The sequence below is a fragment of the Bubalus bubalis genome, chromosome 14 (assembly GCF_019923935.1).
Source record: "Bubalus bubalis isolate 160015118507 breed Murrah chromosome 14, NDDB_SH_1, whole genome shotgun sequence".
Classification (NCBI taxonomy): Eukaryota; Metazoa; Chordata; class Mammalia; order Artiodactyla; family Bovidae; genus Bubalus; species Bubalus bubalis.
The window spans coordinates 72,478,957-72,495,572 of NC_059170.1; the positions used below are offsets into that span (position 1 = coordinate 72,478,957).

The 16,616-nt window shown below is 44.7% G+C and overlaps 1 protein-coding gene and 2 long non-coding RNA genes across 9 annotated transcripts in view; 1 reads left to right on the forward strand and 2 right to left on the reverse strand.

The window, feature by feature from the left end:
- The window catches only part of FBH1 (F-box DNA helicase 1), a 33,761-nt gene extending 30,757 nt beyond the window's left edge, over positions 1-3,004 (reverse strand). For 4 of the 7 annotated variants that reach the window (XM_044928267.1, XM_025264525.2, XR_006544678.1 and 1 more), the window contains exon 1: positions 2,857-3,004. In XM_044928267.1, coding sequence (XP_044784202.1) covers position 2,857 — 1 coding nt within the window. In that variant the 5' untranslated portion in view covers positions 2,858-3,004. The remainder of the gene's footprint in view (positions 1-2,856) is intronic. The other 3 variants (XM_025264528.2, XM_025264524.2, XM_006044084.3) reach the window with 2 other exon arrangements.
- A 118-nt stretch (positions 3,005-3,122) lies between these two features.
- LOC112578868 lies at positions 3,123-12,450 on the forward strand. Its single transcript, XR_006544680.1, has 2 exons — positions 3,123-3,870; positions 9,610-12,450. It is a non-coding gene; the product is annotated as an uncharacterized LOC112578868 (long non-coding RNA).
- A 1,690-nt stretch (positions 12,451-14,140) lies between these two features.
- On the reverse strand, positions 14,141-15,565 carry LOC123329279. The gene is made up of 2 exons (XR_006544681.1): positions 15,517-15,565; positions 14,141-14,382 (listed from the first exon to the last, which is right to left on the reverse strand). It is a non-coding gene; the product is annotated as an uncharacterized LOC123329279 (long non-coding RNA).
- Between the last annotated feature and the right edge of the window lie 1,051 nt (positions 15,566-16,616).

The following is a 16,616-nucleotide window of genomic DNA, read 5'->3' on the forward strand; positions in this document are numbered from 1 at the left end:
TATGAAATGCTACGGGAGTAAAGACAAGTGACCAGTTAGGAATGATGAAAAAGGCTTTATGAAGAGATCAGCCTCACAAGGTGAGCAGGATCCAGGAACACAAAAGAAATGCATGGCAGTGGAGTGGTGGAAGTCGGGTTTCATCACACCGAGAGGCTCAGGAGGATGAAAAGGGAATCTGCAAACACAGAGTACAAAGGCCCTCAAGTATAATGCTAATGAACTTGGACTTTATCTTAGAGGGATTCAGAGAATTATCTCACTTTTCTAAGCAGGGTCAATGTCTGGTCAAATTTACACCTTAGAATGGGAACTCTGGAGGCAGGCAGAGGATGAGTAAACTCGCAGACTGAGAGTAAACTCACAGAAACAAGGCAGAAAGTCACTTTACTAACAGAGGCAAGAGTTGGTCAAGGACTGAGGGCAGCGGTGGCAAAAACAGGGAGAAGGGGAAAGTGAAGACCAACACTGGAGAGATCAGAAGAGAAAAAACAACAAAGGCAACTGACATTGCTAGCCAGATCTCAGTCATAACAGCATTAACCACATTGAGGAGTAAAGAAGTAATCGTGCTTGCATTTTAATCACTTCTTCCAGGAGTCAAGGGAGAATGAAAGTTTTCAGTTTCGAAAATGCTTGCTTGTTTTGTTTTCAAATTATCTGTCGAGTGACAGGTTAAGCTCCAGGGGGTATTTTGAAATAGGAAACTAGCCCTCAAAACATCTGTAAGTGACAGCTGGAGACAGAAGATTGGAGGTGCCTTGTTGAGATGCTCCAAGAGCAGACGATTCCACAGACCAATGAAAACAGAACTCACAATCTTTAAATACAATCAGCTTAGGAAGGACAGAGGGGGACAATAAGCAGAGAGAGAGAGGATGACAACAAATCTGAAATCAGAGCTCTAAGTCTATGAACAAGAGTCTAGTGTTTGCACACTCAGAGGCCACAAAACATGTCAACCCATCAGGACACGCTCTGATGACAACTGTGGAATGCAACAGAACCACAAAAAAATCAGAGAGGAAAAGGAAAGAGGATAGCCAAGGAGCAGTGATGCCAAGGTAAGCCACTGGAGAAACGAATTACTACAGGGCACACCACAATTTCCACACACCTGCACAAAAGGGACAAGCAGACAAATGGGGAAACCAGTAAGACCCCAGAACATCTACTTCCGCAAGCATACTGTCAAGACCTGTCCCCTGAACAGCAAGCTTTCGCTCTAGACAATCTCAGGTGCTGTGAACAGATCCACATACACTGTCCTCTAGTTGTTGAAAGGGGGATACAGGCCAAAATAAGTTCCTAAAGAAGACAGAAGCGGGGCTTCTCTAGTGGTCCTGTGGCTGAGACACCACACTCCCAATGCAGAGGTCGGGTTCGATCCCTGGTCAGGGCACTAGATCCTGCATGCTACAACGAAGACCTGGTGCAGCCAAATTAATAAATAAAATACTCTTTTTTTTTTTTAAAAAAAAAAAAAGAAGACTACAGGAGGAGAACTGCCTGTGAGACACCAGTTAAATAACCAATCATCTGAATTTAAAATATTCTGTCCTATACTGCAAATATGTGTTTTGATTTTAAAAGCAAGGAAACTGGAGGCTTAACCCAAGAAAAGGTGGAAACTCAAAGTGAAGTGAAAGTTGCTCAGCCATGTCCGGCTCTTTGTGACCTCATGGACTATACAGTCCATGGAATTCTCCAGGCCAGAACACTGGAGTGGGTAGCCTTTCCCTTCTCCAGGGAGTCAACTGGTAATAAGGATGGAGCGGGTGGTGGCAGGGGAAGGTTAGCAGTAAAAAGTGTGTGGAGCTACCAGATATCGCAACTTCAAGCACTTGCACCAATACCAACGGCTGCAGTAAGAATAACCCCTGGCATTTCCTAAAACTTAGTGAACCTTAAAGAACTTTCATGCCTTCCTTTTTTTTTTTTTTTAATTGAACTGGTGAGACAGAAGGGAACAATAACTTTGGTAAAGCTGATACCGGACCTGATTCTGTCTCCAAGGACTATTCTTACTATTCAGTTAATCAAATTCAATCCACTCATGAGCAAAATGAGCTTGCTTTCATGTCAGAGATCTTTTTTCATTTTATCTTCCTTATTTGAGCAGATACCAGGTACGAGCAGGCCCTCACTGGCAGCTACCATCCTTCCTTCCAGAGATCTTTACCCTCCCGTGGGAAAATCTCTAACTTCTTCAGGCCTCAATTTCCCCACCTGCCATGAGTGGGTTACCATGAGGCCTTACAGGCTTGTTTGCGGATGAGGTAACTAACGTAAAGTATTTTGTAAACCACAGTGCAATACAAGATGCAAAGTATAACGATTTCCAGGCCTGAAGAGCAGAGCTGCTCCCACTTTCCCTCGGAAGGAACAGAAAACACCAGGAGGGTTAAACGACGAGCACCTCGGAAGATCAGGTAGAGAAGTCAACACCGACCCTCACGTCTGCCACCACCCCGCACAGCTTGCTCAGAACTCACAGACTCTGCACCAGCTCCAGCCCCCCCTACATTACCCCAGTTTTCCCAATATTCAGGTTAGGGGGAGGGCAACTGCAAATGCAAAAGGCAAAAGAATGCCACAAAATGACTCGCCCAAGGTCAAAACAGCTGAGCAGCAGGAAATGTTGGCTGCCCACGGCCGAGGCCACGTTCCGGCGACGCCCACATCACCGACAGCGCCCCGGCCTACCGCTCTCTCATCCGCCTTGGCCCCAGCCCGCGCTCCACCACCCCGCAGGACCATACCTCGCAGAGACCAGACCCGCTAAAGACCCCAGAGACTCAACGTCCACGCGACCGGGCCCGTCCGCGCCCCCACCACGCCGGCGGCCTCACTCACTATGGCGATCCGCATCGGGGCTCCCGCCGCCGCCGCCTCAGGTCCCGGGCCACCCGGGCTCCGGGTCGCGGCTTCCCGGGGTAGTGGGAGCCCCTGCAGGCCGTGGACTTCCTCCACCAGCTCCGCCGCCGCCGCAGAGCCGCGAAGAGCCCGCCGCCGACGCTGACGGAATGCATCCCCGACCAATTGAAGCACGCAAGAGGAAGGGTGCACTTGACGGACTGCTGCGGCGGCCAATCGGAACGCTCAACCGCGCTACCGCTAGCAGGCCCCGCCCCCTCTGCGCTTCCGCCAGGGCGGAAGAGGCGAGCAGTAACTTTCCCAGAGTTCCTCCGAGCTCAGGGACTCACGGAGGGGCCGCGGCCGGCGCGATGGGCGGGGCCAAGAGTATGGGCGGGACCGGCCGCGGAGGGCGGGGCCACAGGCGGGGCCGCACGGGCCCCACCCGGTCCTCTCGGGCTCGCGCAGCCTGTGACACGACCTGAGGTGGTGGTACCTGGGGTTCACCTAATCTTTCTCCTCAAAGTGAAACCATTGCGGGCGGTAGTCTCCGCGCGTGCGTTCGCTGCGGCCCGTGGGTCGCGTGGTCAGCTCGGAACCTGAGGGTGTGGGGGAAGGTCGGGGCGTCTGGGAAAGGGTCCTGGCAGGCAGGGTGGAGGAGGATCGCGAGGCCGGGCCGGGGGAGGGTCGCCAAGCGTTCCCGCCGGACCCGAGCCCGTGGCCGTGACCGCGCTCCGGGTTCTGCGGCGGCTGTGCTGGTTGGTGCTGGATGAGAGGAGCTGCACGCGGCTGGGCGCGCGGGCTGCGCGGGGCCTGCCGGAGATACCCTCCTGCACACGCTACGCGCCACAGCCGCTGGGACATCTTGGCCTATCTGGGACCTGGACATCGAAGCCGTTCACCAGGACTACAAGCGGGCTCTCTCTGCACGAGGCTGCCTCCATGGGACACCCGGACTGCGTGCGGTACCTGCTGGCCCGGGGGGCCGCCGTCGACTGCTTGGAAGGCCGACTGGTAAGTGGCGGGCCTTGCAGAGAGACCCCCACCCTTTCCTGCCGATCTTAGATTCCCACGCTTGGTCAGTCTCCACACCATAGCCTCTCAGGCTTCCCCTACAGAACATCATTGCTGTCCTTGTGGGGTTAACTGCTCCAGCCTTCTGTTTCAGACTGCCTCCCATGATAGAGCAGAGAGCTGTAATGAACATGTTCAGATCCCCTGGAGAAGGAAATGGCAACCCACTTCAGTATTCTTGCCTGGAGAATTCCATGGACAGAGGAGCCTGGCAGGCTACAGTGCATGGGGTCTCAGATTTGGACACTACTGAGCGACTATCACTCATTCACTCACTGCCTATAGCAAGGGTCCCAGGTGTGATGTTTTTCTGGAAACATCTCGCTAAATGATTATTGCACAGATGACATTGTTCTAATTTTCTGTTTTGAAATTCCTAGTTATAGCTTATCAGAAATTTGCAAAGACAGCCGGGAAGTCCCATGCACCTTTTCCCCATCTTGCCCCAAAGTTAATGAATTACAACTAGAGTACAGTCACAAGAAGAAACTGACACTGCTATGACGTTGCTACTATCAGGGCCCTTACTCCCATTGCACAGGTACATAGATGAGCACAGGTGTGTGGGGTCCTCTGTGTAGTTTTATCACATGACCTCCACAGTCGCCATGCTCACCTATAACCATTATACAAAGCAATTGCATTCTGTTATTAATAGATGCACACAATCTAGTACTGACTGTCCACCTCCGTAGACATTTGAACACCTGAAGATTCATACCATGATAAAGTTCCTGAATGAATCCACAAGGGATTCCTGATCTTACATAAACAAGAAAAACATCAGAAAGATACAGCTAAGTAAAGATACAGTTAAGTAAAGTGCATCTTGCCCACTGGCATGGGGGAATACGCCTGCTTACGTTTTGAGGTTTGGGCTTTGGCTGTGACTGAGCCCAAGACATTTTCTTCTGCTGGTCCAAAGATAGTGGAGGCGTATTACCTTTTTTAAAAACAGTTCTGTGGATAAAGAAACAGCCTCCCCAAACAACCATCAGAAGGGCAAGTCTCATTTGACTGTGTGCTTAGGAAGTGCAGTTACAGCAAGACATTTTGCCTGTTCTCACCTTACTGGCTTTCTCATGTCCCTTCTACCCTGGATTCATTCCCTCTGTAAAGCACTTCTTCAAGATTCTAGCCTTCATGCATCTTGGTTTCTCGTTTTTGATTTTTCGTTCACTCTCATTACTACATTACCAAAACTAAAAAAAGCAAAACATTTTAAATACAGCAGTGTGTACATGACTGTCTCAAACTCACTAGCTATCCCAACAAGGACCTACTGTATAGCACAGGGAATTCTGCTCAATGTTATGTGGCAGCCTGGATAGGAGAGGGGTTTGGGGGAGAATTGTTGTTCAGTTGCTCATTCATGTCCAACTCTGTGTGATCCCATGGACTGCAGCATGCCAGGCTTCCCTATCCTTCACCATCTCCTGGAACTTGCTTAAACTCATGTCCATGGAGTCAGTGAAGCCATGCAACCATCTCATTTTCTGTCATCCCCTTTTCCTCCTGCTTTCATTCTTTCCCAGCATCAGGGTCTTTTCCAGTGAGTCAGCTCTTCACATCAGGTGGCCAGAGTATTGGAGCTTCATTGTCAGTCCTTCCAATGAATATCAAGGGGTAATTTCCTTTAGGATTGACTGGTTTGATCTCCTGACTGTCCAAGAGATTCTCAAGAGTCTTCTCCAAGGGGGAGAATGGATACATGTATTATATCTATAGCTGAGTCTCTTTACCGTTCACCTGAAACTATCACAACATTGTTAATCGGCTATACCCCAATAAAAAGTAAAAAATTAAAGAAACAAAAAAATGAAATAGTGTTGGTAGTTAATACCAAAGCACTCCTGTTTAGCCAAAGGCATGGTTTTTGCAGTAGTCATGTATGGATGTGAGAGTTGGACCATAAAGAAGAGCTGAGAGCTGAAGAATTGATGCTTTTGAACTGTGGTGTTCAAAAGAGAAGACTCTTGAGAGTCCCTTGGACTGCAAGGAGATCAAACCAGTCAATCTTAAAGGAAATCAGTCCTGAATATTCGGGACTGAAAATCAGTCCTGAAAGGACTGATGCTGAAGCTGAAGCTCCAATACTTTGGCCACCTGATGTGAAGAACTGACTCATTAGAAAAGACCCTGATGCTGGGAAGGATTGAAGGGAGGAGGAGAAGGGGACTTCAGAATGAGATGGTTGGATGACATCACCAACTCGATGGACATGAGTTTGAGCAAGCTCCAGGAGTTAGTGATGGACAGGGAAGCCTGGTTTGCTGCAGTCCATAGGGTCACAAAGAGTCAGACACGACTGAATGACTAAACTGAACTGATTTTCCAGTAGTCATGTATGGATGTGAGAGTTGGACCGTAACGAAGGCTGAGCACCAGAGAACTGATGCTTTTGAGCTGTGGTGCTGGTGAAGACTCTTGAGAGTCCCTTGGACTGCAAGGAGATCTAACCAGTCAATCCTAAAGGAAATCAATCCTGAATATTCACTGGAAGGACTGATGCTGAAGCTGAACCTCCAATATTTTGGCCACCTGATGCAAAGAGCCAACTTAATAGAAAAGACCCTGATGCTGGGAAAGATTGAAGGCAGGAGGAGAAGGGGATGACAGAGGACTAGATGGTTGGATGGCATCATCAACTCAATGGACATGGGTTTGAGCAAGCTCTGGGAGATGGTGAAGGACAGGGAAGCCTGGTGTGCTGCAGTCCATGGGGTCACACAGACTTGGAGAAGACTGACCCCCTGAACGACAACAACAACACATAAAACAGATAACCAACGAGGACCTATTGTGTATCACAGAGAGCTCTACTCAGTTTTATATAATAACCTATATGGGAAAAGAATCTGAAAAGAAGGGAGGTATGTATGTATATAGAACTGATTGACTTTGCTAGACACCTGAAACTAACACAACACTGTGAGTCAAATATACTTCAATGAAATTTTTCAAAAAATTGTTTCCTGCTGGAACAAGGCTTTATATCTCTTTAGAACAAATCTCTCCAACTCCTAATAAGTATCTCAGATTCTAAGGGGTCATGCCTATGACTTCCTTCCATTAAATTTGCAGATTCCTAAAGTACCTTTATTCAGTCCAATGGGTCATGAGCATTGAGGGGCCCAATGACAACCAGTAACAACCCACGAGAGAGAAGAAGCCACATTTTGTTGGTTTTTGAATCTCTAGCATCCAGCACAGAGACTAGACTCTGGACTTGGTTGGTTTTAGGTGTGCAGCTTCTGAAGGACATGATACTCACTGAATAGCTGAGGTGGGGGAATATGATACACAGAGTATTTTAAGAAGATAGATTTTTCTAGACTTTTCAGACTAGGTGGGTAACGAATGAAAACCTCCTAACTAGGAACATTCCCTCCACCTCTTGAATCTATTTAAAATAAAGGAGGACACACTAAAAAGAAAAACTAATGGACATGGAGCAGAACACTGTGAAGACCTCCCCATGGCACCTGCCTCTTGTTTGTAGAAAAGCTTTAGCCTCTGAGGCTTTGCCCAAGTCCCAAAGAGCAAACGTAATCAGAGAAGTGAGAAAAAGCTGAAATAAATGAACAGTCCAAGACAAAATAACAATAGTTAAAACATCAAAGTCAGCTCCTCCTCAAGGGCTGTAGATAACATTCTGAGCCATATCCTGGAGTTCTGCAGATACTGAAACCCCCACCAGGTGGAAGAAGTTAACCGGCATGCTGACTATACCTATGTAGACCCCAGACCAGTTGAAACCTAATGGTTGATGATACTGACTCCTAAAACCACCCACTTAGTTCACCACCAACCAATCCAGAAGGATGTACACCAGCTATCAGGCATCTCACACCCTCACCCCTAACGGTGCCTTTAGAAACCCTTCCCTGAATTTGGGGGAGAATGGATACATGTATATGTGTGGCTGAGTCACTCTGCTATGCACCTGAAACTCAACACATTGTTCGTTGGCTATGCTCCAATAATACACGTTTTTTAAAAAAATAATTTTTGTCCTTAGGAAACCTAAGCCACATATTTTTCTTTTTCTAGTTTACCAAGAAATGCGTTCATTTTTTCCAAAGTCAGTTTAGATGTTTTTGTGAAGGTATATTTTAGATGTGATTAGTATTTAAAGCAGTAACTTTGAATAAAACTGATTACCCCCTGTAATGTCCATGGGCCTCATCCAATCAGCTGAAGACTGCAAGCTCAAATACTGACGTTCCTCAAAGTGGAAGGATGTTTTCAAATTGTGCTAGAGAAGACGCTTGAGAGTCCTTTGGACTGCAAGGAGATCAAACCAGTCAATCCAAAAGGAGATCAACCCTGAATATTCATTGGAAGGACTGATACTGAAACAAGCTCCAATATTTGGGCCACCTGATGCAAAGAGCGATTGCTCGGAAAAGACCCTAATGCTGGGAAGGATTGAAGGCAGGAGGAGAAAGGGGCAGCACAGGACAAGATGCTTGGATGGTGTCACTAACTCAGTGGACATGAATTTGAGCTAACTCCAAAAGACAGTGGAGGACAGAGGAGCCCTGAAGACTGCAGTCCATGGGGTCACAAAGAGTGGAACACAACTTAGTGACTGAACAGCAACCGAAAAGTCGAAGGAGTTCAAGTCTGAAGCATAGAAACCCTGGCTGAGTTTCCAGACTATTGTTCTGGGGATTCAGATTCAAGACTGCAACATCAACTCTTCCCTGAATCTCCAGTCTGCTGGCTCACTCTACAGATTTCAGGTCTCCTGACAGATGGATAAATAGGGAATCCCCTACTGTCTTTATTCCCCCTCTGGAGAACCTTAAAAATTCTACTGTATTCTAGCAGTGTGGTTCTAGTTATGTTTCACTATATCCAGGCAGCAGGAATATAGTTATGTTTATTATCATAGTAAAATACATTGTGGTAGTCATCTTGTAAGTCAAATCATTATGCTCTACACCTTAAACTTATACACTGCTGCATGTTAATTACATTTCAGTAAAACTGGAAGGGAAAAAAATTGCAATTCGGGAAACAGAGATTCAGGTTAAACTGAAAGAGTGTTCCAAAAAGGAGTCAGGGGTGTATGAAGACAAAAAGCCACAGGTTGTCAAAAATTGCCTGATGAGAACTGTGAGCGACTCTGATACAAGCCAGGAAATATTTGTCACAAGTTATTTAGGGGAGGGGTGGTCCAAGAAGTAGCTTGAGTTTTTGGCAGATATTCTGGAGGACTTCATTAGGACAACAAATGATCGGAAGGTCAGATTCCATCCAGGCTGAGACATGCCTGTGTCACACTCGTTAATGGCCTCCTGGCTCTGTTTCAGAGAGCTCTTTAGGGAGCATTATTGTCATTGAGTGGCTAAGTCATGTTCAACTCTTTTTGACCCAATGGACTGCAGCACGCCAGGCTTTCCTATCCTTCACTATCTCATGGAGTTTGTTCAAATTAGGGAACGTTACCGACTCCATGGTTTTTCTTTCACAAAAGGCAGTATGAAATCTGTCCCTGACTTCTGCTGAAGTAAACAACTGTAACAGGGAAGACCCTTTTGTATTCTATTACAAGTTCAGCACTAAAGGGATGTTGCCTTTATGCTTATATTATACATAGTTGCTCGTCGCTGGGAGCCTTGCCTCCCGCATAATAAGGATTAAGCTTAAATACCTGTGTTTACCTCCCAGGAAACAACCTGACCAAGCCCGCCTGTCAATGACTGCAGGAAGGGAATTAACACATTCCCTTCAGAGGCTGATGGGAACCAGGAAAGGTTTGACTTTACTCTTTCTCCTTTTAGTGTAAACTAAGCCTGAATTCTAACTCAGGCAAGATGGTTCTTATGGGACATGAGTCCACCATTATCTTGATCTACCAGCTTTCCAAACAAAGTTGCTATTCCTTGCCCCAATAATTCATCTCTTGATTTATCGGCCCATCCTGTAGGAAGCAACAGGACTTGGTAACAGGATGATGCTACTTATGTCTAAGGCCTTCAAGTGAGCGTCAGCTCACTGGCTGGTGCTGCTGTATAGGTAACAGTTTACCAGAGATCTCTTCTTGCAGACGAGGCAAAGTCTATGCCAGTTGTAAATGAGTGTAACTACCTGTACTTAGGTGTGTCCTGTGGGGGAGGACAAAAACTATCCTTCTAGGTTCATCTGGCTGGTTAAGAAGCGACTTAACATGAGACAGATTAACAGGAGAAAAGCAAACAAAAGGTTAACAACATGTATACTTCTGTATACATGGGTGAGAACCAGAAAACGTGAGTAACTCACCAGAATGGTTGAAACCCTCACCTTAAATGCCATCTTCAGCTAGAGACAGAGGAGGATGTTGTGGGTAGTGGTTTGGGACTAGAATGTGGAGGAAGGTGATTCACATGGAGATGGAAAAGCAAGTGTTTGGAACTCTCTGTAAATATTTGGAGTTCCCCTGACCACACCTGGCCCACATTTTTTCTCAGTATCTCTGGTAGTAGCTGTCTTCCTGGGCCAGCCCCTTTATCTAAACTATTCAACATTTAAGGAGGCAGTCAAAAGAAAGGCTTTGAGTCTTTTGTTTCTTAAAAATATTCTGCCTAAAATCATTCTCTTGCCAAAGAGACACATTTTGGGGTGACAAATTTAGCTTCCCTACAGTGCCCTGGATCAGGTAGAAAAGGTTAATATGGAAACAAAAGGAGGAAGCCACCTTGCTTCCCAAAATAGTCCCTAAAATTTTGGGGGACTTGGCTTAGATTCCTGAATCTAAGACTTGGGGGACTTTGGCTGAGACCAATTTCTTTTGCTCAGTAAGGGTCTTGCTGATTAAATGTTGCCCAAGACAAGCCAAAAGGATTTGGTGCCCATCAACTTCAGGTTTCCTTGGACTGGTTACAGTGGCTGAATTGCGGCCTAAAACTCTTCTAGGAACAAGGAGGGAAATTGTGGGGAAATAAACTTCCCTGGGATCAGTTTTGTAAAAAGCCCAGATCTTCTGAGACTCTTCAGCACAGACATCTGCAACCATTCATCTAGTTAATAGCTCTGATCTGAAAGAATTCATAGTCTCATCTCCCCAAGGAGCAGGAGAGACCTACAGCCCAGAGTAGGTCCCCCAAAGGTGCTCCATCTCCCTAAGAATTTATATTTCAAGGTGGGATGAGGCCCAGAACCTTGGAGACTCCAGGTCAGGCTCCTGGAGAGATTTGTTACCAGCAAAGCCCATAAACAGTTACCAGGTTAAACAAACAAACAAACAAACAAACAAAAAAGAACAATATTAGGAATAAAAATACTAACCTCCTTTCCCTTGTGCGTAGTCTGGTTTCTCTTGCTTGCTGGGTGTTTCCTGCAGAGGCCTTGCTCCTGGCTCTTCAAACCCCAGTTCCTGGTGTGAACCAGCTTGGCCGATGCTCTTGCTTGGGCTGGAGGTGCCGTGTGTGGAGACGCTGCACCCACCTTAATGCAAGATGGCAATGAGCCTTGTGAGCCCCATTACCAGGAGCAGCTGCACCTATCTCTGCTCCCCAGAACCCCGCCAACTCCACCCACTCCCCCGCTGATGAGAGCCCTACAGAGCAGCCCCACCCATAGCCTGTTGGAAAGTGTGGACTGTACAGTGGGTGCTCCCACTTCTCAGTTCCTTTGCTTCTCAACACAACTCATTTCATTGGTGGAGAAACACGGGGCAGAAGGACCCTTTTTGGGGTGGGTGACACCTTTACTTACGTACCAAAGGCCTGAGTAAGGAGGACATCCTTCCCAGGAGAGGAGAAGGCCCTTCTCAGCAGCAGGGACAAGGTTTTCTTCCGTTCTGCACCTGCTGGTGTGGAACAACTGACCTGCTCTCAACACACGGCCCCAGGTGCAGTCCTGGGCAAGGGGGCAACACTTGTATGTTTACTATCAGATATTTAATAAGAACTGTGTGTCTGATCACAATGACCTGTCCGTGCCTTCAGGATAAAAGGAATGAATACTGAAAGCCTAGCCAAAAGGAGGGAGTGTCTCCAAAAGGTCAGTTAGAGTGAACGCCAAGAGGTAGGAGGAATTCAGATGGACAAGGGCAGGAAAGGTGTGGCTTTGATTCAGCAATGTGGTAGTCATCAGTGTCTTGGGAGTAGTTTTGAGGAAAGAAAGGGAAGACAGTCTAGAACTGCTAGGGATACAGGTGAACCTTTCAAGAAGTTTGTTGTGGGACCTCAGATTGTCTGGTACAAGTGAGAGGGGAGAAGCATGGTGAGAAGTTCGTAGAGAAGAGATCTGAAATCCTTATCAGAAGATACAGATTAATAAAAGTAGCAGGATCACTGGGCAGTGCAGCACTGAGACCCTTGGAGAGGGTGATGGGGAGAAGGATCATCAGTCTCATATGAAACTGGAGTTCTGCCAAGTCAGATCACTGAGAGGACAGAAAGACAAGGGGATGAAGGATTAAGTGAGCAGTAATAACATGTCAGCTCTTGGAACTGTTGGTGAGGAAAACACTTCCTCCACCCTTTAGGTTCAGTTATTGGGAATCTGCCAATTAAATTGACAAAAGCAGATAACCATGAGAAAAAAACATTTAAATAGCTTTCCAGGAATGATGTACACATGTGAGAGTTGGACCGTAAACAAGGCTGAGTGCTGAAGAATTGATGCTTTCAAACTGTGGTGCTGGAGAAGACTCTTGAGAGTCCCTTGGACAGCAAGGAGAACAAACCAGTCAATCCTAAAGGAGATCAACCCTGAATATTCATTGGAAGGACTGATGCTGAAGCTCCAATACTTTGGCCACTTAATGGGAAGAGCCGACTTACTGGAAAAGGCCCTGATGCTGCGAAAGATTGTGTCTGGAGGAGAAGGGGGTGACAGAGGATGAGCTAGTTAGATGGCATCTTCGACTAAATGGACATTGAGTTTGAGCAAACTCCAGGAGATGGTGAAGGACAGGGAAGCCTGGCATGTTGCAGTCCATGGGGTCGCAAAGAGATGGACATGACTGAGCGACAGAACAGTAACAACGTGCAGAGGTTCACAAAGAAATGTGACTTGAGGGGGTGACTACAACTGGGAGTTGATATACCACTTAATAAATGACAGGGAGTAGGAGATAAAGGCATCTTCTGAAAAACAGGTGACTTGGGGAAGGAGGGGCACTTATAACAAAAACATTTAAGAAATATAAATGGTACCTTAGGAGGATATATGGGAGATAGGGGAGTTTTGTGAAAATGTCTGTCTGGCGCTTGGAACTTTTCTCTCATTTTAACACGGTTTCCAAAAGTAAATCAAAAGTCAATTAAAACCAACTCAAATGCATTCCTTTCTATAGCTGAATAACACACAGCTCCTTTCTCCACTCACCTGTTGTGGGCATCTAGGGCACTTCCGTGTCCTGGCTGCTGTAAGTAGTGCTGCAGTGAACACTGGGCTACATGTGTCTTTTTGGAATTTGCTGTATGATGCAGGGAACCCAAAGTTGGTGCTTTGTGACAACCTAGAGGGGTGGAATGGGGAGGGAGGTGGGAGGGAGGTTCAAGAAGGGGGGGACATACGCATACCTATGGCCGATTCAAGTCAATGTATGGCAGAAACCATCACAATATTGTAAAGTAATTATCCTCTAATTAAAAATAAAATTAAAAAAAAAGTTAATTCATTGCAAAGGCAAAAACTCAGGCAAATCTTATTTCTCCATGAGGAAAGACCTATGAATCCATGTTTACAGTTACATATAGTAAGTTTTATGCCACTATTAACAGTTGTAATACATCAAAACATTGATGGAAGCCATAACAGCAGTATCTAAATCTTTAGATCTATATATAGTGATAAAAACTGGAAAATACAAAAAAGCTATCAATCAGCACCACTAAATATTAATGACAAGTCTGGTTGGTTGGGTGCTGTTTAAACAGCTGATATTAGGGTTTGAGTTCATAAAGGGCCGCTCAAATGGTAAAGAATCCACCTGCAATTCAGCTGACCTGGGTTTGATCCCTGATTCTGGAAGATCCCCTGGAGAAAGGAATGGCTCCCTGCACCAGTACTCTTGCCTGGAGAATTCCATGGACAGAGGAGCCTGGCGGGCTTATCCATGGGATCACAAAGAGTCGACATGGCTGAGTGACTAACAGTATCACTTTGAATATGGAAAACTCAGCAGTGCTGGCTTTTAAGTCTGCTAAGTTAGATGCAGAGAAACATCGCTTAAAATACCATATACATTGTTTTCATACACACATAATATGAAAATATTTTCCTTTAATAAAGAATTTCTCATCAGGTTTAATGGGAAACAATGAAAACTTCCTGTAAACAGTCCCGTAGGGAAACTTTTACTATTCATCATTCAAATCATATCTTTTTTCCTCAAAATCTGTACATATTCTTGTGATGTTTTCCATAGTAGGTCCTCATATACATTTGACCCATCTGTAGATCCTCAAGGAGACACTCTAAAGGAATTAGATGCAAATTCAGCATCAACTGGAAAGAAAAGGAAAGAATTATATTCTTTACCTAAAATACTTGAGTTAACTAAGTATTAGTTAAGAAAAAAACAAAAAAAATGGAGACCTTTCCAAGTGTTCCGAAGAATGAAATATATCTATAGATGACACAACACAAAAAACAAGATTACAATTATATAATCTGCTCATGGTCGCACGTGTGGCTGAGTATCAGGGCTTCTGGTTTTCTCATTCTTCATTCATTTACTCGATAACTACGTGCAAAGGTGCTGTGACAAGCACTGGAATTACAAGATGAAGGTGACCCACTGCACGCTGAAAAATGATATGCCCTAAACTGGAAAAATAGATGAACAGCCGATTTCCACACAGAGTCATAAATACTAAGACAGATAAAAGATGGCACAAGGAACACTCAAAAGGGACAGCCAGCTTTGTGTCAGTACTGCCAGCTTTTTGATGGAGGTGATATGTAAGTAGCTATCTGAAGGACAGGAAAAAGTACAAGAGGTAGAGGGGAGAAACATGTACAAAGACCAGAGGTGAGGAAGCACACCTGTGGGATCCTACACAGTCTGGCTGGTGAGATGCAGAGTTGAGGGGCAGAGGAGGGTGGTAAAGAGATAAGGCCAACTACTTTGGCAGGACCCAAATTGATGTGGGTGTTTGGAGCTTTTCCTGAGGGTGAAAGATAAACTGGTGACAAAGTCAACGACAGAGAAATTTTAAAGTCACCCACCAAGTGACAGCTACACAAACATGACTGCTTCAGTCTGGGTTTCCTAACCTTAACCACCATCAGACACTTGAGACGTTGAAGAACTCCACGTATCCTGAGAATAGTGTCAGGGTGTAGGCGGATAGTTCCACAGGGATGGAGGCAGTAGAAGAAGGAAATAGTCAGAAATAAAAGAAATACATAGACCTTTTGGGCTTGTTTTTCAAGCAATGGAACATGGTGAATAAATGAGGAAGAAGGAATTTTTCACTATGACTGCTCATGCTCTCACATTTTTCATTAGCTATATGTAAGAAAAAATATTTAAGATAGCAACTGGTATCCAAACAATGGAAAGAGATGCCACTGACTGTTTACCATGTATTTCAGAAATCAATGTCTAAATTTAATTCATACATTTTGGCAACATACCTTCTTCTAGTTCTCTAGTTATACTCCTGTCCAACTCCTCCTGCATCTGAAATAAGTCAAATATTATTTATGTTTAAGTTAAACAAGAGATACTATCATAGGAATGACATATAATTTCCTACATGTGACATTTAAATAATACTTTGAGACTAGACCTAACTTGAAGATTACTTAGGTAGAAAAATAATCACATAAATAAAAGAAAATGAATTCCTACTTATTCTGCTTTTAGATAACAGAGAACATATATATGGAATGCTATTTAGATTAATCTGATAAAAAGTATAATAAATATCAGTCTATTGAGTACACATAATTTCAGAGAATTAGGGAATGACCCATAATCCTGGTAATGATGCACAAGATCACCATCTTCTCCCTTAACAGCTCCTGCCCTAAATATGTACTTCTGAGACCTTTATTTTGATTTCTAGGTGAGGATCATGTTCAAATGAAGTAGTTTGAAGTCGAATATTAATAAGAAGAACACATCTGCAGTTTTCGTTAAACTTTTCCATTTAGCAAAACATAGAAAGGTAAGAAAATTATACACAAGAAAACAATGTACCAGCAAGTTTTAATTCTAAAGGTGTTTAGCGAGAAGGAGTCTCTCACAAGTGTTAGTTTCTGAACTATGTCCCATAGAAGGGGAAGGTCCCATGGGGGTCACTGAAGGGTTGAGGAACAGAGAAGTCACAGCTGCATGGTCTCTGGCCACTCCTTTAGCTAAATGACTCTATACTTGTCTCTTATATAATACGGTTCTGTGCAGAAGGTTTTTTTTAAAAGAAAGGTTGTTTTTAAGGTACGAGAGTCATTGATGTAGTCAAAGTTACAATTCTACAAAAGAGTCTAGAGTCCTATGCCAGCTACTTCCTCAGATTAAGAAAACACACATAGATTTTTAACTATAACATAGAGAAAATGAATATGTAAAACCTTGTTACATAGTTCGGTAATGCTTGTGGCATTTAATGCCAGTAATGCTTGTGGCATTTAATAAGTGTTTTAAATTATATGTCTTAAATGTGTGAACAAAAATAAATCAATATCAAACTCCTATTTGTAGTAGTTGATATAGTTAATTTGTAAAGCATAGA